The following is a 27,184-nucleotide window of genomic DNA, read 5'->3' as shown; positions in this document are numbered from 1 at the left end:
AAAAAGTGGTGGTTTTACTAGGTAGGAGGTTTTTTCGTTTTTTTTAAAAACAACTGCTTTTACACTTAAAGGTGTGAAAAACCTTCCAGAGACCTGATCGCGTGTGTTTTAAATTTCTCTCACTTTGCATGCCCCTGTTTGATTGACACCCTTGACGCAGCTGTTATCCACAGTTTTTTTTTTTCTTAATATGTGCAGAACCTTTTCACTGAAATTGTCTTATGCAATATGTCGCTTGTTTCCAGCAAGTTAAAAACCAGCCTGCTATAACCTCTGAAAAGAACATTTATTTAGACCCTTGCAGACACGTTCATATTTGAAATCTGGAACTGGTCCTCAACCCTTAAATTAGAGTCTGGATAGCAAGTTGTAATGTCAATAGCAGAACCTAAATGTGTCCACGTTGCTTCTCATTTATCTTCAGATGATCTCGGTGTTCAGCAATGCTTGGATCAAAGATCTGTTGCATCAGTTCAAACACTGTATTTGTATCTGTTACTGCGCTGAAGGCCAAAAAAAAGGATCATAGTCAGTAGAACCAAAAGGAGTTCCTTGAACTAAAACAACAAATACACCTCCTTTTATAAACCATTTGGCTTTGCTGACTAAGAATATTTGGAGACAAAGATGATGATAATATATGTGGGGTTTTTAATTTATTTAGTCAGTTCTTTCAGTGAGATGTTGACTTTTATCAAGAATTACTGTTAGAAAACAAGATAAATGCCTACAGATTGAATATGAACAGACACCGAAAAATAACATCTGCAAGTGATGTACCCTCACAGGCCACTTTATTAGGTACACACTAACTCCTAATAATAGGTTGGACACCCCACCACCTCCCCACCTTTTTTGTCTACAGAACAACCTTAATTCTTTGTGTCATAGTTTCAGCAAGGTGCTGGAAACATTCCTCTGAGATTTTGGTCTGTGTTGACATGAAAGCATCACACAGTTACTTCAGATTTATCAGCTTTACTTCCTGTGAATCGTTGCTTTTTTGTTTGTTTTTTTATGTCACATCCCAAAAGTGCTCTATTGGATTGAGAACTGGTGACTGTGGAGGTCATTTGAGTACAGTGAACTCATTATGATTTTCAAGGAAATTGTTTGAGATGATTTGAGCTTTGAGACATGGTGCGTTATCTTACTGTTATCAGAAGATTGGTATAGTGTGGTCATAAAAGGATGGGCATTGTCACCAACAATACTTGGGTAGGCTGGGGTTGCGTTAAAGTTAATGTGTGCCAAAGTTTGCCAAGAAAATATCCCCCACACCATTACGGCACCACCACCTGTCTCTACTGTTGATACAAAGCAGGATGGAGCCATGCTTTCATGTTGTTGACACCAAATTCTGGCTTCAACGTCTTAGCTGATGGGAGAGCCACCTGGGGTGGTCTTCTGCTGCTCTAGGCTATCTGCTTTTAAGGTATACCCTTCTGTATACATTGGTTGTAATGAGTAGATATTTGAGTTATTGTTGCTTTCGTATCTGATCAAAGGAGTCTGAACATTCTCCTCTGACCTGTGGCCTCAACAAGGCCTTTTCACTAAAAGATATTCACGGGATATTTTCTCTTTTTGGGGTAATTCTATTTAAACCTTATGAACTGTTGTGTCTTCTGTCCCGTCTCCCTATTGTTTTGCTTTCTGTTTCTTGTTTACCCTCACCTGCAACCGGTTGCGGCAGATAGCTGCCGCTCCCTCAGCCTTGTTCCGCTGGAAATTTCTTCCTTTTAGCAGGAAGAAACTTCCTTTGATCACCTTGTGTAGATCGATTGTCTATTTGTTGCAGTTTCTAACTGCAACAAGGTCTTGAGGTGATTTTTGTTGTGACTTTTTTGTCAAAATTTCTCTCTGAAATGAATTGTAAGAACAACCATGTCACATAAATGACCTTTCTTTCCCACTCTGATGCTCAGTTTGATCTTCAGCAGGTTGTCTTAAACAAAATGTGGAAACAAACCGGAAATAAAAATAATATCTCTCATCCCTTCATTCAGGATCTTTTTCAAAATGTTCAGGATCGCCAGTCATGATCTTTCATGTCCTGCTGTTTCATTTCACGATCTCACGCAGCATGGAAATCAAATCATGCCCTGGAACAAATGCATAGGCAAGATACGCATACACTCACAAACATACAGACTTCCTGTGAAATCTAACCTAATAATAGAGCTTGTGTGACAGATGGTGACACTCAGCAGGACATCTTATGGCCAGTGTATCCCCAGACAATGGTCAAGCTAAAGAGAATATCCAAAGAGTATCTAAGGCAAGACAGCTGGCCAGGTGGGCAAAAGTGAATTATGCTGCTTCTTATATACAAGCTGGCATAATAGATTCCCTCTAAAAAGTCCTGAAGATGTCCTTAATATTAAGAACTGATAGGAGAAAACAAATATATTAACATTTGTGATTTTGAAATGAGATATGTTTGATATTGATGATTGAATACTAAATGTGTGTTGGCCTATAAAAATTGTTCCCATGCCACCTCTAAAGTAGAACTTTCGGGATTTCGGGATATATGAGGAAATACCGAAGCTATCCTCAGGCAGTATGTCAATAACCACAAGTCTTTTGGTCAGCTTGACAACAAAAGAAAAAACTCAATAACCTCACATGCTCCGGAGGGGGATGGGGCTGCCATTTTTAACTAACTTAAGGGCAATTGCATAAATCCAGTGTACTCGATTATCTGGTGCCTTGTAGCCAGAAGTGCTAGCACAGCAACGGTGGCAAACCTGATTTGTAATTGCACTTGTAAGAATAAATTATCAAAGCGCTCTCGATGCAGGGATCAGCTATAAAACCAATTAGCTCCTTCAGCCAGTACACTCCCTGCCATGGCACAGTTATAGTTTGTAAATGAGCACATTAGAGATGCCACAAACGCTTGTCCCGAGAGTGAACTGATGTCCTTGTCAAAGCAGAGTCACATGGCAGGGCTACAACATCCCTACTGCGAGGCCAAGGACAAATTGTGTTTCTTTTATTTGGTATTCTATTCTGTGAGCTTGAGCAGCAACACACGCATCTACCTTGATACGCTGAAAAAAAAATGTATTTTTCAATCTGCTGCTTCACTGATAAAGCCAGACTAAGTCATCCACAGATATTGCAAGTTTTAGGAATACTTAGCTAAAAGTAATTGTGCTTTTACTCACTCCTAGACCTTTGTGGACCTCGGTGTGGTAGCTGCCCGGCAACAGGTCCTCCCTTCATGTGAAAACTAACTTTAGAGTTATAACTTTATAAATTTAGAGTTATTGCTTCCCCAAAAAGTCAGATTACCCTTCCTTCAATCAAAGAAAAAAACTCTGTTTTTCTGAGCAGTAATTGTCCGATTATCTCTAATGGCGTTTTTAAGCTGTAATTGGAGATGATTTGCATTCCACGGTTGACACCAAAGTCACTTTGTTCTCTGTCCATTGACATTTTTCCTGCAACGTCTTGGCAATCGATGAAATCACCAAACAAGACAGGAGAAGGAAAAAAAAAATCTGCCTGAGCCCATCAAAACAGACACTTTGTTGGCAGGAGATCAGTCTGTGCCAGTGTGAAATGACGTCCCTCGGGCTCATAGAAAACAGTCCCAACAGTCACACACTGCAGCTGCAAACCACTCCCAATGTAAAGGGTTTCTATTCCAAAGACAGAGATATCACATGATAGTCATAAGCGCAGTATACTCTATCCTAGCGTTTACACATTCAAGTGTTGTGACTTAACAATCTCACACTGAATCATTTCTTGCTTTGTCGCGTCCTCACTGTCTCTCTCTCTTCCCTACTTTCTTCCTGTGCTGCTTACGTAGCTTCCTTTTAAGTTGGAAATTGGGGGGATTTTTGGTCTTGTGTCAGTATTTGTTCAAAATATCTCCGTCTTGCGTGAATATAGTTTCCTTAGCACACTAACGTCACACTTATATGTTGCTCTAAACTGGAACGGCCCGCGGGCTCCTGTGGTTCTCTAATATGAGTTTATTCTGACTGAAAAAAATCCAACCTGCCTGTTTTTCTTCCCTTTCTTTGTCATCTAAGGATTTACCTTGCTAGAAAATGACAGTCTGGGAAGCTTATACCGTGACGCTGACATTTTAGAGTGAGTAATGTTGAGCGGAGGTCGGATCTCTTTGGATTGGAACAAAGTGACAATTTATCCATATGGCCTGGCTTTGTCTGTTGCCCTGCTTGGAAAAATCGGGGACCAAAGCGCATGAAATGAGATTACACAATATGCTAAGTCGTGCTTTATGGCTGTCACAGTTTAAATGGGAATATTAATATTACAGATGATCAAGTCTGCTGTTTTTTTTTTTTTTTTCCAACTTTTAACTTTTCGTATGCCTTTTTGGGTATTCTGCAGTTTTCTTGTCAACTCGAACACATTCTCTTTTCGAGCTTTACATTTCTGTCAGTTTAGCTTATTTCCCTATTCCTCTCTTTCCCTGTGACTGTGCTTTGTCAACTTCTCTCTTGTTCTTTTCTATTTGCATCTTTCACACACTCGCTCTCTCTCCCTCTCTCTCTCTTTCCTCTCCCCTTTTATTCATTTATCTCCCCACCCCCCGGCCTTTTATCATCTCTTAATCTAAAACGCCATTACGTACCCGTCAGTCTGCCATATCTATCTTTCGAGCACTCCTTTATATATCTATAAGCAGTCAATGCAGTCATGTATATTCAAGGGTATGTGGGTTGATGTTTGGTATACACAGCCGGTCTAGTGTGCTAGTCACCAGAGTTTGGTGTGATGTAGTAGCCACTGCTACTGTTTGTTTGTTTACCTCCCACAGCCACTTGGAGTCCATTAGCAATGCCTTTGCCTCAGGAGGATTACACACACACACACAGATACTGTATATGCTCTCTCTGTCTTTCTTTCCCTCACTCTGTCTGGTTATCACAGCGACTACAGGCTAAACTTACAGGTATCCCCATTTGTCAAAGCTTTTTCCTTAATACTGTGCTCAACCACTGGGAAATGTAAGCATTAACTTCATTCATCGCTGGCATCTTTCCCTGAAGCGGTGCACATGATTAAGATATGTACATTTCTGCGAAGGTGTGTCCGTGTTCGTGTTTACCTCCCTTGATGAGAGTCGATTAGAATGGATGGAGTTGTACTTATCATAATTGACCCTTTAGCTGTTAGATTCTGGAAGAGAGTAAACAGTATCTACTAAATACAGTAGCAGCCGGGAATGCAGTTGGCAGGCTTGATCCGTAGATGCTTTCATTTTGTCTCGCTTACCGATTTTACCTGTAATTTTTCAACAAATGCTAGCCACAACAACCCTTTGGGCAGTATGTTTTTTTTCTAAAACCTCTAGTCTAAACAACTGACAGTTAGAGCCATATGTGAAAAATTTTGAACACACCTCATTACCTAGAACTCCTGTTGTTCAGTCCAGCTCCAGCTGCTTTGCATTGGCTCTGATCTTTTGGACAGCAGTTGTTAGCATATATTTGTTTTTCCAAAACCCCAGAAGATTCAGAATAGTCTCACCTTTTTGCTTTGAATTTGGTCTCTACCATCACATTTTGTGACAGAACAATATGAGAGCATAAATGTCTGCATTGTGGTGGAAAGATGGCGGAAAGATTTTAGCTAATTAAGGCCTCACTCACACAGGCTTAGAGACTGGTTGGCAACTCTCTGGCAGCCTCCAGGTGCTGGGGAAAAAATGTGTAAAATGTACCAACCAGTCGCTGAAGGTTGCTGGCTGTTGCTAGATGAAATTGAAAACAGGGTGCTGGACCAAAAACCTGGTTTTGATTGCTAAGATCATTAGCAGATTGCCGTTTGCATGGAAGACATCGACTTGTCTGCAGACACTTGCTAACTACTAGATGAGCAGCAGTACAACTTTAAAAAGTGTGATGTGGATTTCCGAAAGGCACAACTTTTAATTTGAAGGAAAATGTTTCTTTGCCACTTGGAGAGTAGTTGCAGAGTGTTTACAGACATGTCAGCATCTTTCACTGGCAACCGTAGCAATGTGCTAGCAAATAAAATAATTATAAACAGCACCATGTACCACAACAACCAGCAACTGTTCCACCGCTGATCAAGAAATACACATTGTTCCCAGTGACATATCTCTTGGCATCACTGGGGCTTTAGCAATAAGTTTCAGAGCAACTACCATCAAATTCCAGCAACCACTCACCAACTGGTTGGAGAGTACACATATCTCCCTCATGACCAGTTGGCAGATGGTTGCCAACTGGTCTCTAGGCCCTTAGCAGACCAAAAAAAAATGACTGCTTTTGTCAAAGCAATGCTGTGAGTAGGGAGAGGGGACCAAATGAATAGTCTGTCTGTCACTAAATCTAATAATGTTAACAGTTATTAGATTTATTTTTCTCTTTTTAGACACATTAGTGCATCTTTACTGTAAGTGACAAAATGTGTGTATACTTCAAATTCTTCCCGTCATGGTAGTATTCAGCAAATCCTTTACTTTGAATACAAAATCATCCAACCAAAAAACAAAACAATGATTATTAAAAAGCAATGTGCGAAAAAGTACTTTTTAATATTTAATTTGACCAAACAATTGTGATATGTTATGTTTATATTTGGTTACATCATCCCACCCTCATATGGCTTGTTCTGTGGGACTTTTTGCTTCACACTATCATTTCTGTGCAGACAACATTGCAGTTAAAAACTGGAATTCACTGCTATTTTCTCCTTCGTCAGACCACAAGTTACGTTATTAGTGCATATTGAGTGAGTACAAGTGGAAAGATACCAGACAATATTCAGCCCACAACAAATCATTTCATATTTGTCTCTTTGTTACGTAACTACATGAATCATGGGGAGATTTTTTTTTCTTCTTTTTAAGAAAAGATGATTTTGATCCTGACTATGTGCAGACAACTTCACCCAGCGGGGTCTGTACACAGAGAATGATGTTGCATTATAAGCAGTGATAAGCAGCCTCTCTCTTCCTCTCTCTATTTCTCTCGACATCCCATAATGATACTCAGACAGACTCAGGCAGACACCCGCTCATTCCCGATTGGTAGAACTGTTGCCAGGGAGCGTTGCTGTCTCAACGTGGATAGAATCTGTTGTCTGGTACACTTTAAACATGAGAACAACTGCAGGATCTGAATATTTATAACGAAGGGACTGTTCATATTGAGATTGTATAGTGGCAACATAAGCAATGGAGGACGGATGTGCTCCTCCTCGGCTCGTTTCAGATTTTTGATTTGAGTTTCCTTTTTTTTTTTTTTTCTTTTTGTTTAAATTTATTTCTTTACTTCAAAAAACATGTTTAGCAATGGTATTACTTTTCTGTGCCTTGACGATGATGCCGGCTAACGTATTTAAATGAGGATTTTTGCAACTTGCATCATATGAACCAACTTCACTTTAAGCTTAAACTGTTCCACAAAGTAATAAATGGTTAGTGCATTCAGGGTTGTTTGTGACTTTGATGGTTTTAGGTTTGAATCTTACAGCATTGTCATTTGGTAGACAGCTCTAGTATAAGTAGTAGTTAAAATCGGCGTGTGTGTGTGTGTTTGTTTGCCATCTGGCGAATCGTCTCATTTCTTCATATTATTCAAATATGCCTGGACCTGCTGCTACAGTTAATAACACTGTGCGTAGGTATGAATTCTTGATTAAAATGGATGTAACACATTCCAACAAAAAACAGACAAGCACCATCAGAACAGCATTCGAATCTCATATCTAAACTCACAAACTGTGCCTCACACGCGCACACACAGACACACACATGCGCCTGATATGAAGTGCCAAAAGTCACAGTCGGATATATTATGATGATTATAAAAACACGCCTTGGTATGCAGGAAACTTTGACATGGAAATGCAAACATACGGTAGCAAATGAGGACACAATGTACGGAGAAGCGCGCGCACACACACACACATATATAGTGACTCGTTTGGCAAACAAGTTGAGGGAGTCGGTGCCTTATATTTTTTCATCAGTGATGTGCAAAGTCTATATATAAAGCAGCCATCAGGAGGTTGGAATTTGCATGCGTGTGTGTGTGTGTGTGTGTGTGTGTGTGTGTGTGTGTGTGTGTGTGTGTGTGTGTGTGTGTGTGCGTGCATTTGCATTTGCATTTCTGCATACTTTTGGGCTTGCTGTCATGATGCACATGTATGTGTGCCTTTTGTTTCATGCATACAGTTTCACAGACATGCGGCTGTGTATATGTGCAGTGTGGCACTCCACCGTCCTGTCTGCCTGACTCAACATATTCTCCGCTCACTCTCTCGCCCCCCTCCCCATACTCACCCACCCACTTACCCGCCCTCCCTCTTCCTCTTTTCCCTCACTCTCACCCCCTCCTCTCCATCCCGCTCTGCCTGGCTGGCACGTACATGCATGTCTGTAGACTCTGTACTGTGCTTGCTGCCGTGGCACGCGCCAACCTCACTGCAATGCAGCCCTGTGTGCATTAATTGGCAGAGAGACAGTGGGTACGTGGTATGCAGGGCGGGAAGGATAGAGAAGAGAAAGAAGGGGGGTGGGGATGCGGGGGGGACGCAAGAGGCGATGTAAGGACACAGTAGTTACAATAACCGGTGGATGGATGGGCCCGTGGACAAGCAGTCTGGCAGGTTCACAGAGGGACAGACAGACAAACAAACAGAATGTGTATTGCTGAGTGTGCACAGGGAGATTACCTGTGTGTGTGTGTGTGTGTGTGTGTGTGTGTGTGTGTGTGTGTGTGTGTGTGTGTGTAAGAAAGCAGGAGAGTGTTTGCAGATTTGTTTCTCCTGCGTTTCACTGTGCTCTTTTTGTGTGTGCTCACTCATGTGTGCCTATATGTGCCGTGCAGATATCACACTGCTGGGCCAAAGCTCTCTAAACCAAAGTCTGACTCACTGCATTCAACGCTTTGTGATATCCTCCCTTTCATATTTCCGCTGCAACTGAAGAGTAAAAGTTTGCTCAGTTTAGCGCAACTTTCTCCACTTGAGGTTTCTTTGGCAAAGAATTGAGCACAATGTGCCTTGATAGTTTTTGTAGGGGGGGGAGACGTGCTCACTTTCAGAAAACCTCAGCATCAGCTTGATGTTTTTTTTGTTTTGTTTTTTTTAAGATAAGCGACATGCGCTGAAAGGATGTCTTCATGTCTCGTCACCTATAACACAGCACGGCACTCCGAGAGAGCTGTCTCCTTAGTGTTATTTGTTGTTTTTTTTATTTTTTACTCTGACATGTAAAAATTACACAGCATTCGTTCATGTGCGTGTGTTTATATGCACACACATACTGTAAAAAAAAAAAAACCATTCTCTTACTCATCCGTTATGCATTTATACCCTCCCACACACATCTTTCTGGAACTTATCCTCTCTGGTAGCTGTTGTCCTTCTTTTAGCGGTTGTCCTGTCGCAGGCAGCGACATCTGGCTCCTGTCCTCCTTCATCCAGATCAAGTAACATTTAGGGAAGCGTTCTATGGGCTGGCCAAAAAAAGTACCCAAGAGAAAGCAGAGAAATGTCACCTGAACAAGCCGAGCCACCGAAGCGGAGGCGTAAATTAATCATTTAATTCATCAATTCATGTAGAAATACAAAATAGTCTTGCGTGAAGACAGCACTTCTCTCTGTTTATGTGTAGGTGTTTGGCAGAGATGTCCTTGCATGATTCAGAGAAAATACACAACACTTGCTCAAAAGTAAAGCCTCTCTTTTCTTTTCTTTTTTTTTTTTAACTATTGTCTTACAAAGATGGTACGAATAATGGGAAATACCTTGACACGGGTGATTGTTTTTCGATCAATCTTTTCAGTTCTACATTTAGAAGGATTTAAGGATTCACTGCATTGTGCATGCTATAGTTCGAGTTTAATAAAGCTCTGCTTTACTGAGATGTGACGCATTCTTTCCAGACTTGCGTCAAACTGGGCTCTCACAAGTTTCGCTATTCGATGTCTCCTTAATTAATGGTGGATATGACCCCTGTATGTGCTTCTCGTTTCTCTTTTTTTTCGTCTTAGTCATTCTCCCCCTCATTCTGTTAGACTGTATATACATGTCTCTGCCCAAGTAGCAGAAGTTGCTTCAACCTAATTGTCTTTCTCTACTCGTACTGTCCTCAAATGACTTTCTCTCTGTCTCAACTCTCCCCTCCCGCCCTCCCTCCCTTGATTCTCTCTAGCTCTGCCCAGTCTCTGTCTCCGTCTGTAACTGTAGCCTGTGTTTTTCTCTCCCTCCCACTCCCTGCGACGTATAGATACTGCATTGATCAGACACACGCGCGCAGACACATGCACGGGCGTGCGCTCGCGCACACACTGAGCCTCCCACTCCTTTCATCATTGATTCGCTCTGCTCTGCTCTGTTCTGCTCTGCTCTGCTCTGGCCTCTCTTTCTCTCCCCCCCATTGTCTTTCTCCCTCTCTCTCTCTCCCCCCCTTCTCTCTCTCTCTCTCTCTCTCTCTCTCTCTCTCTCTCTCTCTCTCTCTCTCTCTCTCTCTCTCTCTCTCTCTCTCTCTCTCTCACTCACACACTCCCCCTATCTACAGCGGCACTTGTTGAATTCAACCCTTGGAGAACAGGGAGAGGGGGAGAGAAACACAGAGAGAGCGAGATAATGACAAGGAGGCAGAGGGAGGCTTTGAGACAGTGCTAGAGCAGACAGTTAGCAGGGAGAATAGGGCTTTGGAGGGTATAGAGATTGTAGATAGGCCGAGAGAAAACAGACAGAGAAAAGTCAGTCAGAAGAGAGAATCATCTTTGAGACACTAGGAATGACACTTTAAGTGAGAGAAAGAGTCGACCAGACGGAGTACATCTGAGTGCTCTCCCTCCGTCTCTTAACTGCTCCTCTTCTGTCCTGGTCCTGACTGCTGCTGGCGTGTTTTGTGTGTGTGTGTGTGTGTGTCAAGGCTCCATGGTGTGCTTTAACCAGAAGACTGGCTTACTCAGGTCAGAACTGTCTGGGATAACAGAGTGAGCACTCTTTTTGTGCATTTGTGCATGTGTGAGAGACTGTTAGCAGAGGAAAAGACATGTTCTTGTTTCTCCAGGTGAGTGCTTGCGTGCCAGAGTACACAGTAATTTCCCTATGCAGCTTTTACTGCATGTGCGTGTGTGTCTTCATGCATGCAGGCTTTTATGTAAGTAAGCCACAGTGCATGCCTTTCTGTATGGAGTGCATGAAGTGGGAGAGTGTGTGTGTGAGAGAGAGAGAGAGGCGGTGACATCTTTTTCAGTTTGTATTCCTGGAAACTGTTCTGCAGCATTGCTCAATAATGAAACTAGTGCGTATATGTACGTATGTGTGGGTTGGTGGGAAGACAAAGGCAATTATAAAAGGTTCAGGGCTGGAATGAAGGTGCAAATATATCTGGAGAGTGTTACTGAAAAGGACTTTTTATTTGTTTTGTTTTTTAAAGTTGTCTTTCTTTGGATTGTTGTCTAGCTAGATCTGAGAAAGAGGACAACTGCCACGGTGTCAGCGAAATCCAGGAAAATCTGTGACATGAAAAACAGGTTGCATTCAGTGTGGGGTTTATTTCTGAGAAAAGTTCAGGCGTACAGGCTGTCAAAGTCCATGCTGTGGGTAAATTGTTCTGGATGCATTAAGAGCAATACATGGAAGGAGTGCAAGGTTCTTGGAATTTAAGTAATGTAAAACAACATAGCCTAAAGGTATTTCACAACCTTCTATGCACAGTAGGCGCAGCATTGTGTTCGTGTTTTTTTTTTTTTTTTTTTTTTTTTTTTTTTTTTTTCTCTGTGGAGTGACTCCTCCTTTCTCTCTCCTGCCTCGACTCTCTCACCCACTATCTCTGCATATCCATCTTTCTTTCGCACACCTCTCACTTCTCCCTCAACTGTATGCGTGTTCTCACTTCATCTCAACTCTATTTTCATTCTTACTCTTTGCTTTTTCTAAGAGAGAGAAACAACCTGAGAGGATCTATCTCTCTCTTCTCGCCCCTCTGCCTCCCTCTGGCATGTCTTTTCATCTTTCACGCGTTTGTTTTTTGCTCCTTCATTTGTCAGTGCGTTTCTCCTCTCCAACGCATTTACCATACCTTTTTTTTTGGATTCCTTCCGCTTTGTTATTACAGATGCCTCTCCCGGCGGCAGAGTCTGCAGTGAATATCTGAAGCCCCATCTTCCTTCCACTCTGTGGCCATCATGTCCCAGCTGCTCCATGTGGAGATCCCAAACTTTGGAGCTACGGTTCTGGGTTCCCTTAATGAGCAGCGCTTGCTGGGACACTACTGTGATGTATCCATACTGGTTAAAGGTCAGTTGGCAGAAAAATCTTAATGTTGCTCTGTTAATCACAGATTAACTTGTACAAAGTGCTAACTGTCTTCGTCAATGTTCTCAACTTCTTTTTCCCTCAACCAGGCCAGGCTTTCAAAGCCCACCGGGCTGTTTTGGCCGCCAGCAGCCTCTACTTTCGTGACCTCTTCAGCAGCTCCACCAAGACCCAGTTTGAGTTGCCTTCCTCAGTCACACCTGCTTGCTTTGAGCAGATCCTCACTTTCTGCTACACAGGGAAGCTAACAATGGCAGCTAGTGAACAGCTGGTGGTCATGTACACAGCTGGCTACCTCCAAATTCAGCATATAGTTGAAAAAGGCATGGACCTAATGTTTAAGGCAAACTCACCTCACTGTGACTCGCAGACAATGGGGTCCTTAGAAGAAACGGTATCTGAGCCACAGAGTCCTTGTAATAATGGCAACGGCCTGGCAGTGGCTGCCCTTCTAGGGACCCCGGGATGGTCTTCATCTCTGCTCATACCGCAGCGTAAGATTAAAATTGAAGGAGGTGAGCCCTTGCCCCTGACTGTACCTTCAACGCCAAGTAAGACTTCGCCTTCAGAGCTTGGGAGTAGACTGGGGAGGGCCGGGCCGCTGTTCTACACAACAGCTGGAGGGACCCCTATCCCTGGTATGCCTACTTTCACCCTCCAGGGGACTAGTGGCAGTGGAGCTGGAGGAGGAGGAGCAGCCGGCGGTGACAGGTCCAGCCCCGGAGCTTCCAGTCTGCCCACAACCGACAGTCCCACGTCCTACCAGAACGAGGATGAGGAGTTTGAGGAGGAGCCCTACGATGGGATCACCGAGGAGACCTACAGTCATCTTTATGGACGTTCAGCCAATCCCTACGGGAGTGAGTATTGTGTTAGATGTTTCTAAAGTCCTTAACAATGCTTATTAGTATATGAAACAACAGTGGCATGCCATAAGGAGCTGTGCTTACAACACACCCCCTGATTTTACAGCACTTCGATCCTTAAAGCACGTACTACCAAAGTCCAGGACTCTGATAAAGTCTCAATGGCAACTTTAAATTTGTAGTCATGTCAAGTCTGATTTGGTGCATTACTTTCTCAGCTGCCCTCGGCTCATATGGAGGAAATTAATTTGATAACAGAGCGATCTCAAAGTAAAACTCGAGAGGACTTGGAGAAACTATAAATGTGGGGTTTTTCCAGACCTCTTATCTGTTACGCGTTGTGCAAAAAATTAAAAAAACAAAACAAAAAAACTAGAACCTGATGCACATTCATTTCATCCCAGTTACCTTATTTAATCTTTTATGCATCGTGTGTCCTGCGCATCTTTGAAAAGCAGGTTGTTGTACTTCCAGTGTGTGTGTTTGTGTGTGTGCATGTGTGTGTGTGTGGGGGGTTCTCTCAGCTTAAAGATAGCTTTATGGAGTTATGATTGAAGTGCTTCGTGACCAACAACATCTTCCTTATCGCAGCTACAACAGCCGGACCAGACCGCTTTTCATTATGGCTTTCTGCCACATTTTTTACACTGGTGTAGATTTTTTCAATACATGCAGGTGTAAATGGTTTGCATTCACATAAACACACCGACGGGGTACCTATGGATAGAGATAAACTCACACATGAGTACACATACACACAGATTCTGCTCTCCTTCATTCTTCACATCCTGCAGCTCAAAGGGAGGTTTGTCAAATTCTAGGGTTTCACATATTTATGAAATCCACTCTATCTGCAATCAGTCAGAGCACCCCAGGGTGACATTGTAGGATATTTGAGAACCATGCACATCTTTCCTATATGTGTGTGTGTGTGTGTGTGTGTGTGTGTGTGTGTGTGTGTGTGTGTGTGTGTGTGTGTGTGTGTGTGTGTGTGTGCACGCACGCGCGCAGATGTGTCTGCACATACAAATTGATTAATCTACACCTTTCGCGTGTGGCAGTTATTGGATTAATTTATTTTGTTTCGTGTGTGTGTGCGTGCAGGACGAGTGTGCATGTGTATACACTCACAAGCTGTCTTAGAGGTTTTGGGGTGAAAAAAAGAGTTTTTGAATAAGAACCCAACCCTCAGCTCTGGATATGTCCCCCCCTCCAAAACTAAAGATGCTGATGCTGCACAGTGACTTATCTAGGATGCATCTGCAAATGCTCTAAAACATTCATGAAACACAACAAACTTGTATGAGATTACCCCAACCTGCTTTACTAATTAAATTTTATAGCTTCTATTTTGGTGTGGATACACAGGGGTAGGCGTGGAAAGCAACTTTGTTTAGGGTGTTTTTATTCCAGTAAACTGACGGATACCAATGTGTTTTTATGATGTGAGATTTTAAATAAAGTTTGCATTTCGGTTCTTTGTCTCTTTTTTTAGTCCAAGACAAGCCGGAGATGGCGTCGATGCCCTTGTCCTTGGAGAACCGCAACTGCGTGCTGATCCGCAGGGACCTTGTGGCGCTGCCTGCAAGCCTCATAAGCCAGATAGGCTACCGCTGCCATCCTAAGCTCTATACTGAGGGGGACCCTGGAGAGAAGCTGGAGCTGGTGGCGGGTAGGCACGCACAAAGCAATCACGAGTCACTCACAGCACATTTAGATGCTAACATTTTACCCCTGCAGAATTTCCCAGGATTCGCTTACACACCAAGTGAGTTTGGAAGATATTGAAATTGGATTTAAAAATGAATTTAACTAAATGAATTTAAAGTCATAAATTCAGGAGGATAGAGAGCTCATTGTCAGAGTTTAAAGTTACCGAAATCTTTTAAATGAGGCTTGGGCAAAGATTTAGAGAATTTACCCACAGCCCTGTGACCTTCATTCATAGTGAATGTAAGGGTCAACTGCATGTAATCAGCCCTCTTTGTTCAATATGAGACTCCTACCAGAGAATTACTGCTCATTCTATGACTATGCATAAGTGCTAAAGAATTTGATTAAGACAGTTTAGTTAAATTATGTTTACAACTCAGTGCCGTTTAATTGAATTCATATTCCTAATTAAAAGGCTGTTTGGGAAAACATTGTCTGACCCATGTTAATCCACGGATCAGGCAAGGGTCAGGAAGCCGGCGCCACGTCTCTGTCCGTCAGACTGAAAATGCTAAAATAAAGCTGCAAGTTTCTTTGCAGAGATTTAAGGCTGAGACAGAAGGACCATCTCTGCACCCATCCAACCATCTCTGCAGATATCATCAGTCTTTATGGAAGAGTAGCTAGACAGAAGTCACTCTGGAGTAAAAAGCATATGACTGCCTGCCGGGAGTTTACCAAATGGTCCTTACAGAGCTCTGAGAGTATGAGGGGAAAGTTCTTTTTTTTTTTTTTTTTTTTTTTTTTTTGGTACGATGAGACAAAAATTGAACTCTTTGGTCTGGCTCCCACATTACGCTCTTGGCACTCAGACCGGAGACTTTCAAAGAGAACAGGTACAACTCACCGTGTAGGTAATACAGCTTCCACAAAGGAACGTGACAGAAAACCTTAAATCGATTCGGTGCCGAATCTCTCCAGACAAAAGAACGACATCTGAGTACTTCCCAGCGTAATTCACAGAGAGCTGAGCACAATAATGCGCAAGTCGTGGTGAATAATCCAAAACTCGATTGGTATAAGGGCTCATGCACTGCTGAGGAAGGGATGACGCTGGAAAGAAAGCAAAACCGAGTAATTTAATAGTGTGCTGCTTTTGTCACCGTCTGTTCCTCTTCTTTAATTTCTGACTCCATTTTGTTTAAGTCCATTAAAGATCTCCTTAAACTTCGACTTCAAATGTAGAAAAAGGCTACAAAGTGGATCAATAAAAGGAGCAAAGAGAGGAGGGCCTTCAAAGATAAAGAAAAATGCTGTAATGTCAGCGTGTTTCACACAAGATTCTTTCTTTTCTTTTTTTTTCTTTGTTTCCCACACAGGTACACAAGTGTTCATGACTCGAGGCCAGCTGATGAATTGTCATCTGTGTGCCGGCATCAAACACAAAGTCTTGCTCCGCCGTCTCTTAGCCACATTCTTTGACAGGTGAGCAGAAAAATGTGCAAATAATGAACAAACTGTTTAAGTATTTCGACTCTTAGGCTTGACTTCTGTGTATGACTCCAACACTACTGCTGTTGTCACAAACCAACTTTCACACTCCATCTGTGGCCATGTTGTGCAATGCGGTTTGTTATGTGTGCTCCCATGTTTATCTACTGTATGTGCCTGTTGCTGACTCTGCCCCCTGGTGTTGACTTTGCATCCCTGCAGAAACACTTTAGCCAATAGCTGTGGGACGGGCATTCGCTCTTCTACTAGTGATCCCAGCAGGAAACCCCTGGACAGCAGGGTCCTCAACGCTGTCAAACGTAGGTTTATTGTCCAAACCATCTCATACTTGATAGAAGTAAAGGAAGTTTCAAAGGGGGGCAGTTTGTGCCACGCTGACTTTTGCTGTATTCTTTCTTTCTTTTTTTACAGTCTACTGTCAAAATTTCAACCCTAACTTCAAGGAGAGTGAAATGAATGTGATTGCTGCTGACATGTGCACAAACGCGAGGCGGGTCCGCAAGCGATGGTTGCCCAAGATTAAGTCCATGCTGCCCGATGGCATGGATGTGTACCGTGCAGGAATGGGCATGAGCGCTGCTATAGGTCTGGGTCTGACGCTGGGTGCCCCTCAGTCAGGGTTACCCCTCACTTTTGAGGCCGACTTCAAGACCTTAGAGCAAAGGTTGTATCCTGATCGTAAGGACCCTCTCAGGACTCACCCACCCCTGACAGAAGGCAGCCCCGGGTCTGGGGCGGCTGGAGCAGAAGCTGAAGATGAAGGCGAAGGAGCAGTCCAAGAGGAACAGGAGGAAGATGAGGATGAAGCTAGGTTAGAGGGTGTAGACAGATCACTGGGGGCGATCCCAGGAGCCGAGGCAGGCAACTGTGGCGACACGCCGGCTGAGCAGGAAGCAGAAAACTTTGGACAAGGTGCGAGGGTGAACGGACAGTGAATGTCCTTTTTAGGCTGTCTCTTACATTGTGAAATCACAGCGTTTTCTTTTTGCTTGCTCTTTTACAACAGCTCGTCCGCCACTCTTCCTCCTCCTCTGTGCTTCCTCGACGGGAATTTTGCTCAGCACAAGAAGCCGCACTCACTGATCTTACTATACAGGAATCTGTCGCACATGCATGCGCACACGTGTGCTTGCGTGCTCCCATAATTGCCGCTAGTGGAAGCAGAACACTGTTCTTAGAAGTAGACACAGGCATGGCATTAGCACTTTGAGAAAGTCGACTCTTTCTGCTCCGCCCGTTTCTTGGTACACTCAGTATGTACTCAGTGTTTTGGCATCCGCAGCATTATTACAAAGGCCTGGTAGCAGAACAAATGGCTGTAATGATTCATCATTCAAGTGCAATACAAAAGCAACAGCTGCTTTGCCGGTGTGGTACACTGATTTGTAAAATGATTCCATTTTCTTGGAAAGCTGCATCAGAAACTAACCCGTGTAACCTTGGGGAAAACAGATCTGGAAAGAGCAATGTTGACCGCTTTATGTTACTTTACTGTATTTTGAACGTGTATGAATGTATAGCAACAACAGTTTTGCAATTTAAGGCCATGTACTGTGGTAGCTCCATTAAACAAAACGGTTTTCTCCCTATTAAATAGGCCCATCATTTATATGATCACATTTTTTTTAATCAGTCATGTCTATAGTCCACAGTCTAAAAACAACTCTATCACACGGAGTTGTTTATTCACGCATATTTGCCCATGACATGTTGAATTAGGTTGTCAATGTGATGCCTGTGTCTGCTCCAGACCACTCCTCCCCAACCACACATGCATACAGATAAGACATATTTCCTAACCCGTGGATAATAGCCTTGAATATCTGCGCCAATGTATTCAGAATACATGGTCTAAAAAAAACAGTGCTTTTTAACTTTGGGTAAAAATCATTCTCTTGTGGAGATACAGAGAGAGACTTGAACATGAACATGCACTAAAAAAAAAAGAGAGAGAGAAAGAAAAAATCCGAGCTTGCATGCATTCATACAAACAGTGGATACAAAGAATTCTCGGAAAAAAAACACCAACAAAGCCACAAACCTGCATTGAAATAAGATAACAGCTGCCGTTGCCTCGAGATACGCTGTTAATGCTCAAAGAGGACTCTCTCCGTTTCCCGCTGGACCTGACCGCAGTCTGACGCATGTTAGAACTGATCGGGCTGTGACCCAGGATTTACACAGTAACAGTTGGAATTTCTTGTTGTTGTTGTTTTATTTGTTTTTTGTTTGGTTTTTTTTTTTAAACTAAAGAGTGTGCTGTGCCCATGAGCAGAGGAGACTGGATATATGGAGTAGTAAAGAAGTGCACTACACTGGGCGGTAGAAGAACGAATGTTAGAGAGAAGCACTGTTCCACCTCGATGATGTAGTGGTGGTGGTGTGATATGCACCGATACTACGCAGTCCTGCTTCCTACCTGGCTGTTTGTTTGTTTGTTTGTTTGTTTGTTTGTTTTATTGTTTGTTCTTTTTTTCTTTGGGTGGGTGGGTAAATTATTGAATCAAACTTATACGAGCAATTTATGCTGGCTTATTGCATTTGCACTCAAGAGAAGGTAAAGAGGCGAGACGCTGAGGGAGGTAACGTGGACCTTTTTAATTGAGAGGCTGTAAGGACAACACCTGAAACGAGTCTCTCTGACAATGACTGTTTCTACGTTTTGGAAGGGGGGTGGGGGGAGCAAAGCAATGTCCAACAGGGACTTTAAACCTGCATTCGTCATACCTGATTTCTTCTTTTGATATCTGTTTTTTGCCACACAGCCTTTCTTCGTTGTGCCATGCATAGATCTTCCCTATATCTTTTTTTTCCCCTATCAGCGAACGAAAGCACAGAAAAGACCGTTCATTTAAGTAAAAGAGAAGCCACCAACATTTTGGGGAAAGTGGGTTTCTGCTACAGGATGTGATAGGTTAAGTTAAGAACTGACAGGCTTAGTACTAATGCTATTCTCAAAATATATGCTGTGCCACTTCATGAGCGGGGCCAGACTAGTCTCTGTTTCTGCTCTTGTTTCAGGGTCTGTTAGGGGAAGTTTTAAGATGGCCCTGCACAAGAAACACAGGGTTATAATTGCACTAGGTAGTAACAAAAAGGTTTATAGCGCGTTTATTTTCTTTGGGAATAAGTGCGATCTGCCGTAGATAAAACAAGACTGTGACACGATGGCTGGGATGATGGATGAATGTAATCTGTAGCACTGTTGTGGTGAGGGTCCAAGCTTTGATTTGAGTATAGTAAATTCTTCAAAATATGCCATAATATAAAATTAATACCGACTGTGAGGCTGGGTGGTGTTTAAACCTAAAGCTTTATTGATATAGTGATTTTTTTTTTTTTCCTTTTTTCAAACTGCGAACAGGTCTTCCAGTGTAGTGAACATCGTTATGTGCAAAACTGAGCAAGGTTCACATGCAGTGCAGGCTTTTTTCCCTCTGTTTGATGGTTTTTTTTTAACACAGATTTTGTAAATTGTACCTTCATATCATATGTTTATTATTCTTACAGGTTTTTCTCGCAGTAAAAAAAGAAAACAATATTCAGTTGTCTATTTGAGCCACTTAAATGTCTGATCACTTCTGGTTATGCCAGTCAGAGTAACAGACTTGAGAAATGAATATGTGTAGCCTTTATTTTGGAAAATATAGAAAGTAGCTGTTATAGCTTCAGAAAAAAAGAGAGAGAGAGAAACCTTTCTACTCAGTTAGTAAACTGGGCAATTAGTGTGATATTCTTTGTATTTAATATTTCTCTCTGTGTGTTTTTGTGTAAAATAAATCTTTGATTTTGATCTTTTTGAATAGGACTTTCGCAGAGATACTAAATACATGGGGAATATGAAATCAGCTGCAATTAAAATAAAGCAGTAAATAATAACGGGTGGGAAACATGGATATGTTCCACTGTAGTATTAAAGGGGTGTGGAGCAGTGCCTTAGACTGTGAATGTGTGGGTGTGGATGCATGCCATTACTTTGTGTTCAGAAGCAAACAGGACCAAGGATCTACTAAATATAGCCAGATAACACTTTTTTTTTGGCCATTTTTGAGTTTAAAATTAAAAACTAGTAATCTTTTATTTTAATAAATGATATTAATAACATAGTCATTTATTCACCTTACATTCTTGCTTTATGTTTTCCATCATGTTGGCTCACCAGCCCAGTATTACATATTTACAGCACAGCTCTTAAGAAATCTGGTTGAACACCCTTGGAAGAAATTCAAATGAAATCTCATTCGTAGTATAGTCAAGTATAGTCAAACCTGTTCATCAGTTAATCACATTTAAGGTGTGGCGGGCTTTTGTTGTTGTTGTTTGGGGGGGGTTTTATCTTTCTTTTTTTATGCACGATTTCCTTATCATGCGCCGGTTTTGACCAGCTCATTCACTTTTTCTGCCCCGCTGCAAAACAAAGCCATCAAAAAACCCCAAAACAGAACAATAAGCCTTTAAGACCGCTTGGGGTTGGATCCTTTTCTTGTGCAGGGTAAATGAACGATGTTGCACTATAAATGGAGAATGTCATGGCTAACCCTTGGGAAGATTGACGTGGCCAAAAGAGAAAAGTCCAGTTACATGTATGTTATGTATCGGACGTGTTTCTCATTTATATCAAACTTTTTGTTTTTCTTGGATGGTTATTGAATAGAGGGTATTTTGTTGCAAATAACTTCTTCCTCACTTTGCATCGGGCTCTGCTCACCCCCACACGGACACTGTAGTTTTTTGTTCCAGTGACTGGCTCATCATGAAAAACAATACATTTATATGCAAAGAGACACTTGTACCATAAAATGCATGCCATTCGCACACTCACCGCAACCCAATGAAACCTCTGATCTTTATGCACCATGTATTTTATGCTGAATAACTCTTGTCACTGTTAGTAAACAAAGATCGAGGTGTCCTGTGGTGAGCAGGGCTGGATTTTTTTATTATACAACCTGGCCTTTCGCTGAATGTTTGCATAAAGCTGAATTTCTTGTATTAATGACAGCAAAGTAGTGACAAAGAGTGGAATACAGAGACTAAGTACACAGTTCAGTGTGTTCACAGCCCAGCACACTCAGAAGAAAATGCACTGAAGGTTTGTATGTGTATTTACGTGTCCTTGTACATAACGCCAGCACTTTAGAACTACTTGGAAAGGTGAAAGGAAAAACACTGAGAGCAACCGGGTGTTAGGCAAATGAGGAGTAAATGCAACTTTTAAAGCCATGTGTTCAGAGCGCTGACAATCAGAATAGGAACGAGACCCAAAGTGCACTATGGGACATATGGTATGGTTTGCTATGTGCTCTTGCTGTTTGCTTTGTCTTTCTTCAGCTTGCTTCGGTCTGTGCTAGCTTCCTTTCCAGAGTAGAGGGACATGGTGATGTTATCTCCAGCCTTCTTGGTTATAAGTGTGTGTCTTTAAAACCAGGACTGAGTCAAACTTTGGTGCTTTGCAAACAGAGCTGGACATGGACCATATCTGTCATGCTCTGGTAAGCATGTTCTGGACGTGGTCCTGAGCCCAGGTTTTGTTGATAACCCCCTTTGATGGACAACAACCCTACACCGATCATGGTAATGTTCTTCACTATCAGCTGGGCTTGGATCAGGCAAACTGGGATGGGACAATTTCAGTGTTGATGCCGCTTTGTTTCAAATGAAAAAGATGTTTATGCGCCTTCTGACTCAAGCATCAATAATATATACAACAGAAATGCAAGTTGCCACTTTTGATGTAATCTACCTTTCATTCCCATCATATTTGCCATCACCAGTTTTAAGTTGTATAGTCCAAGAGTACCCAATTTCTTTAAATGCAATACAGAAAAATCTGCTTTCTAATAAAAGTCCTTACTTCACCATATACTGTCTTCTGTGTCTCTTTGCACAAAAGGATGCACTGGAAGTTGCGATTTATTGTAGATCTGCATGGCTTCAAACATGTAAGTAATGAGATTCCAGCAGAAAGAAGACAAATTAGTGACAATAATAATTCTCACTGTCTGTGCCACTGAGCTGTGAAATGCTTGTGTCATTAAAATGGTGTTAAATTTTGCTGGATGAGTCACTGGAGTTCCTTCAAAGATGAATGTAACATACAGTATACAGCCAGTTTTATTTCATAAAGGCACAGGTTTAGAATTGCAGGCAACACTGGATCGATCCAAATCAACCATCTTAACCTATGCATTTCATCTTTATGATATATAAATATTTATATGTATGGGGGGCTCTTATTAAGCTACCCCTCATTCTTTCAATTTTGTTAAATTTATTTTGCTATGAAAATGAGAAAGACTGAAGAAGCAGCAGTTTATTGAAACGCGCATGAATATATGGTATGTGAGGCGAAAGAATGTGTTCAGATCTAACAAGATTGAAAGTCAGTATTCGGTATGACTACTTTTCTCCTTGAACACAGCCTGAACTCTTGTAAATTCTTGAACTAGTCTTCAAGGATAGTTCTCCAGGATCCTCGAAGGACAATCAGAGCTCTCATTTGCTGGCTTTGCTGGCTTTTATTCCATTCCCTGATAGCCACCAGTCCATTTAGATAATTTATGCTGAAGCTTCGAACAGTAGAATTATAGATTAACTATTAGCCAACACTATTATAAGTTTTGTTAATGGCTCATGGAAATCACTTTGTTGGTGGAAAAAATGCTATTCTATTACTGTAAAAAGTGTGACCTTTTTAATAGTAAGTAAAAAAAATGCATAAAAGTTATGTGTGTGTCTGTATGCATATGCGCATATATATATATACACACAAAAACATAACTTTTATGCATTTTTTTTACTTACTATTAAAAAAATAAAATATATACCTTCAATTATATATAATAAATATATATATATGCTTTTAATTCAACCTTTAATTGCAACTCTTAAACATACTCGACTGTATGAGCTCGTGTTCTCTCAAGCTGCTCTGGTATCTACTCGTCATCCTAGCTGGTTTTTGTTTTTTCTACGGAAAAATCGCGCGGCGTGTGTTTAGTTGTCCTGATGTAGCTAACCAAAACTTTCTGTGGTACATACTAGCAAGAAATAAACGAATACAGCAGGTCTTTTGGAAGAAAAACCCTCAAAATTTCACAATGAGTGACGATGCGGACTCCCCTCCTGAGAGGGAAATGAAGGTATGTCTCTGTTAAAGTTGACTTGACAGGTTAGCATGTGTAAGTTACCGTGTCAGTTCATCCTTAATGTAGTGGCTAGTTTAGCTAGCTGGCTAGCTAAACAAGCCACTTGTCGTGGGTTATGTTTTCTGGTTTAGGTATCCTTATCCTCACGATATTTACTGAACTGTAATGACTACTTTGATACGATAAAACATTAAAGACTTTCACAGCGGTTTAAAAGCGTTTAAATTAAAAGTAGTTACGGCAGTTTTGTTCATGCCATATTTTAGCCCGCTACTTAGGGTTAGCACCGTAGCCGGTGTGATGTTGTGCTTGTAAAGTTAAACGCCGCTGTGTTGGGTGGATTCGTCGTATTAAATTATGTATTTGTAAAATAACGTGTTCTAACACACATTGCATTTTTTTGTTTAAGTTTTATATATTGCTGTAACATTACAACAAGCCTTGCACCGATAGCTAACACGATATGGTAACGTGTTAGCATAGTTCTAATTGAGAGGTATTACAAACATTTGGCTTTGAGATCACCCTTCAGGCTCTCCAGCTATCTTCTCAACAATGTTTATTTAAAGTATGTATTATTCTGTCTCGAAGACGCTGCGTTTGCATTTACCGAAGTGGATCCACAGTTGTTAACAGTTCATAACAGGTCACCATGAAATGAAAGTGTTTGCCTTTCGTTTTAGGATTTTCAGTTTCGTCAGATGAAGAAAGTCAGAGTGTTTGACCCCACCGAAGATTTGCCAAAAGACAGATCCAGCCTCCTTGCCATCTCAAATAAATATGGCTTAACTTTTGTGGGGCTTGACAGAACTTTCAAAGTGTACTTAACTCGAGATATTCTGGCTGCTGATAAAGGTGATGGCAACTCCAACGAAATAGGTATGAATACACTGCAGTTTTAAATAGTGCAATAATGACAGGTTAAAAACACAATGTTGTCATGACTGATACACCACATGTTTTATGTCATTAATTTTTGCAGTTTCACTGTCCACTAACATCTTCCCCCCCTATTTTAGTCAAAGGAATACCAGCACTGGCTGAAGTGACCCTGGAACTAGTTTTGCACCACGTGGCTCTCAGTTGTGATGAGCTCACACTGTCCGTGTGTGGCATGTCTGAGGAAGCTGGCTTGTCGCTCACATTCTATGATGTCCGCACGTTCATGAACAAGGTAGTTATTTCAGTCTGTCTACCTAATGTGCTAACACAGTCGAACACCTGCTGCCAAATTTCACCTTGTCTGTTAAATGTAATCATGTTGTCTGATTTTTGTTTTAATTTGTATTCCTTGCTTTTCCAGGGAAAACTACAGAAGCTACCATTTGCATCCCACCAGCCAGCTGTAGCACCTGACGTCTTAGTGCAGGACCTGAAGTGGAATCCTGCGCAGGTGTCTGTGTTGGCTGTCTGCCTCTCTGATGGCAGTATAATGATTTTGGATGTTACTGACAGTGTCAATGTGCAGGCCAGGCTGCCTTCTTCAAGTGGAATTACCTGCAGTGAGTGACACTCTTGACATAATTGCTAAATTTATCTGCAGTCCATATCGCTGATGTGGTTCAGTAGTCGTTTACTTGCTTTGTTTACCACAGTTTGCTGGAGTCCAAAGGGAAAGCAAGTTGCAGCTGGAAAAATGGATGGTACAGTCACACAATATACACCAGTAAGTTATAATAATAAGAATTTTGAATTAAAAGCAAATTGCTTAACAGTCTTTGGAAGCTACAGGAACAGTTTTTTCTCCTCTGTTCTAAAGGGACTGGAGGAAAAGAAAGTTATCCCATGTCCACAGTTCTTCACCCCTGGCGAAACTGTGAAAGGTAAGGTAGCCATACCTATGTATATAAAATTAAACTATGAAAATGGTCCATACACTAAGGTTTTTATCTTGGTGGTGATAGATTAGTAATAGATTGCAGTGATTCCATAAAATATTTCAAATTGTATAGGAAAAGGAGGAGCTGAGTCTTGCTGTTTTGTTGATGTTCCAATGTCTTGTCTCTCTTTCCTATTTGTCTCTCACAGCTGTGGATGTGTTGTGGCTGAAAACCTATGTGTTTGCAGTAGCATATGCTGCTGGAGATGGCTCACTTGAGACCCCCCCTGAGCTAGTGTTGATCTCACTTCCTGTAAGTATGCCAGGCATCGTTTTTTAGATAGGTTTTTATCTGGGTTTATCAGGTTTAACAGACTGATTCTACGGTCGGACTGCTGATCAGCGTATGAAGCTCAGTTAAGACCGTTCATGGGTATCGGGGGAAAAAAATCATCACTGCAGCTCAGTTATGGAGAGTTAAATTTATTATCCACATTTTCATCTTTTACCAAACTTGAATTTTCCTTGCTTGCGTTTCTAAGTTTTATCACGTAAATTTTAAAATTTATTTATTTATCAGTAACTTGACAGTGATAACAATGCAAGTAACAGGGTTAAACACATGTATCTAGCAGATTAGTTATTGATCTGTGAAGTGTGTGAAAAAGATAATCCTGGTTCAAACTGTAACAGTTCAATTTATACTTAAAATATAAATGCACAGCAGTTTTTAAACATTGTTTACAAATATATTTGTCTATTTATGCTTGACGTAAATACATTTGGATTATGGTTAGGAATTCATTAGAGCTGCTTTTAAATCTGGAAATCTACAAGTCGTTTGATCGCAGTCATCTTTATTCAGAAATATTCACATCATCCCCGCGTGAAGTGAAAGAGAGCAGGAATGATCCAGCAAACTGATCATCAGAACATATAATTGTTCATCATTAGTGTTTTATGCCTCCAGAGCTTTATACAGGTTTTAATAATTAAACAGGGATTAATACAGAAATGTTTCAGTGCAGAGAAAATGACCACAGAAGAAAAACAAAGAATAACAGTGTCGATTGTTTGTTTGTTTTTCTCCTGATTTTGAACATTTATCAGGTAGCTCAGTGGTTGCCATTGGCTGCAATGAGTACAAAAAAAAACATTTTTGCATACAGTATTCCTGTATGCCTGGCACAACCAGTCTGGAGGCATGAGAGTGCAAGTGGGTCAGTCAGTGGAGACATTTCTATGACACATCTGTGAAGGAACATAGATTTCCAGATGGTAGAAACAAAGATTTAAAACAAAAAACTTGCTTATTCCTATGAATCTGTGATATATTTATTTATTTATTTCTTAGGCTTCCCTTAGGTTTCAGTGTATGTAGATCTGCTCTGATGACATCACAGCTGTGACCAGTGCTTTGACCATAATTGGGCTTTTCTTCTCATATTTACACTACTGTGCAAAAGTCTTGACTCACCACTCATTTCTTCATATTTTGCTTCCAGTCAGCTAGACTTGTAGGTTTTTTTTGTTTGTTTTTTTTAATGATAGAGAAAGCGTTATGCAGGCTCTCTGAAGGTATTTCAAGGTTTTTCTTTGGACATTGGCTGCTTTTCCACTATTTTCTTTTCCTGTCCAGTCCTTGTATCTGACCATTTTCAGAGGAATGTTTTTGTGTGTAAATTGAAAAAGGCAACCCTATATCAGTCATGGATTGACCTCCTCATTAACAGTGTGGGATCATCTTAACAGAAAATTTAACACAACGCAACCAACATCCAAAGAAGAGCTTTAAATGGCCCTTTAAGCGACTACTTAAAGAAAACACAAAAAAGACTACATCAGAGAGTTCAGGCTGTGATGAAGAATAAAGGTGGTAATACCAA

The 27,184-nt window shown here is 41.3% G+C and overlaps 2 protein-coding genes across 9 annotated transcripts in view; both read left to right on the top strand.

Moving 5' to 3' along the window:
- Positions 1–22,188, top strand: part of LOC134630777 (nucleus accumbens-associated protein 2) — a 31,453-nt gene extending 9,265 nt beyond the window's left edge. The window contains exons 1-8 of one of the 2 annotated variants that reach the window (XM_063478430.1): positions 10,663–11,050; positions 12,101–12,282; positions 12,390–13,160; positions 14,662–14,838; positions 16,199–16,304; positions 16,533–16,630; positions 16,743–17,243; positions 17,338–22,188. In XM_063478430.1, the coding sequence (XP_063334500.1) occupies positions 12,171–12,282; positions 12,390–13,160; positions 14,662–14,838; positions 16,199–16,304; positions 16,533–16,630; positions 16,743–17,243; positions 17,338–17,414 (1,842 nt within the window). In that variant the 5' untranslated portion in view covers positions 10,663–11,050; positions 12,101–12,170 and the 3' untranslated portion in view covers positions 17,415–22,188. Of the gene's footprint in view, positions 1–10,662; positions 11,051–12,100; positions 12,283–12,389; positions 13,161–14,661; positions 14,839–16,198; positions 16,305–16,532; positions 16,631–16,742; positions 17,244–17,337 lie in introns of those variants that run through there. The other variant, XM_063478429.1, reaches the window with a different exon arrangement.
- A 1,131-nt stretch (positions 22,189–23,319) lies between these two features.
- Positions 23,320–27,184, top strand: part of nup214 (nucleoporin 214) — a 29,869-nt gene continuing 26,004 nt past the window's right edge. For all 7 annotated transcript variants that reach the window (XM_063478428.1, XM_063478427.1, XM_063478423.1 and 4 more), the window contains exons 1-7: positions 23,320–23,473; positions 24,163–24,358; positions 24,499–24,653; positions 24,783–24,981; positions 25,075–25,145; positions 25,239–25,302; positions 25,508–25,611. In XM_063478428.1, the coding sequence (XP_063334498.1) occupies positions 23,432–23,473; positions 24,163–24,358; positions 24,499–24,653; positions 24,783–24,981; positions 25,075–25,145; positions 25,239–25,302; positions 25,508–25,611 (831 nt within the window). In that variant the 5' untranslated portion in view covers positions 23,320–23,431. The remainder of the gene's footprint in view (positions 23,474–24,162; positions 24,359–24,498; positions 24,654–24,782; positions 24,982–25,074; positions 25,146–25,238; positions 25,303–25,507; positions 25,612–27,184) is intronic.

The sequence above is a fragment of the Pelmatolapia mariae genome, linkage group LG7, assembly GCF_036321145.2.
Source record: "Pelmatolapia mariae isolate MD_Pm_ZW linkage group LG7, Pm_UMD_F_2, whole genome shotgun sequence".
Lineage (NCBI taxonomy): Eukaryota > Metazoa > Chordata > Actinopteri > Cichliformes > Cichlidae > Pelmatolapia > Pelmatolapia mariae.
Note: the sequence above shows the minus strand (reverse complement) of the source record. Positions and strands in the feature narration are given on the sequence as shown.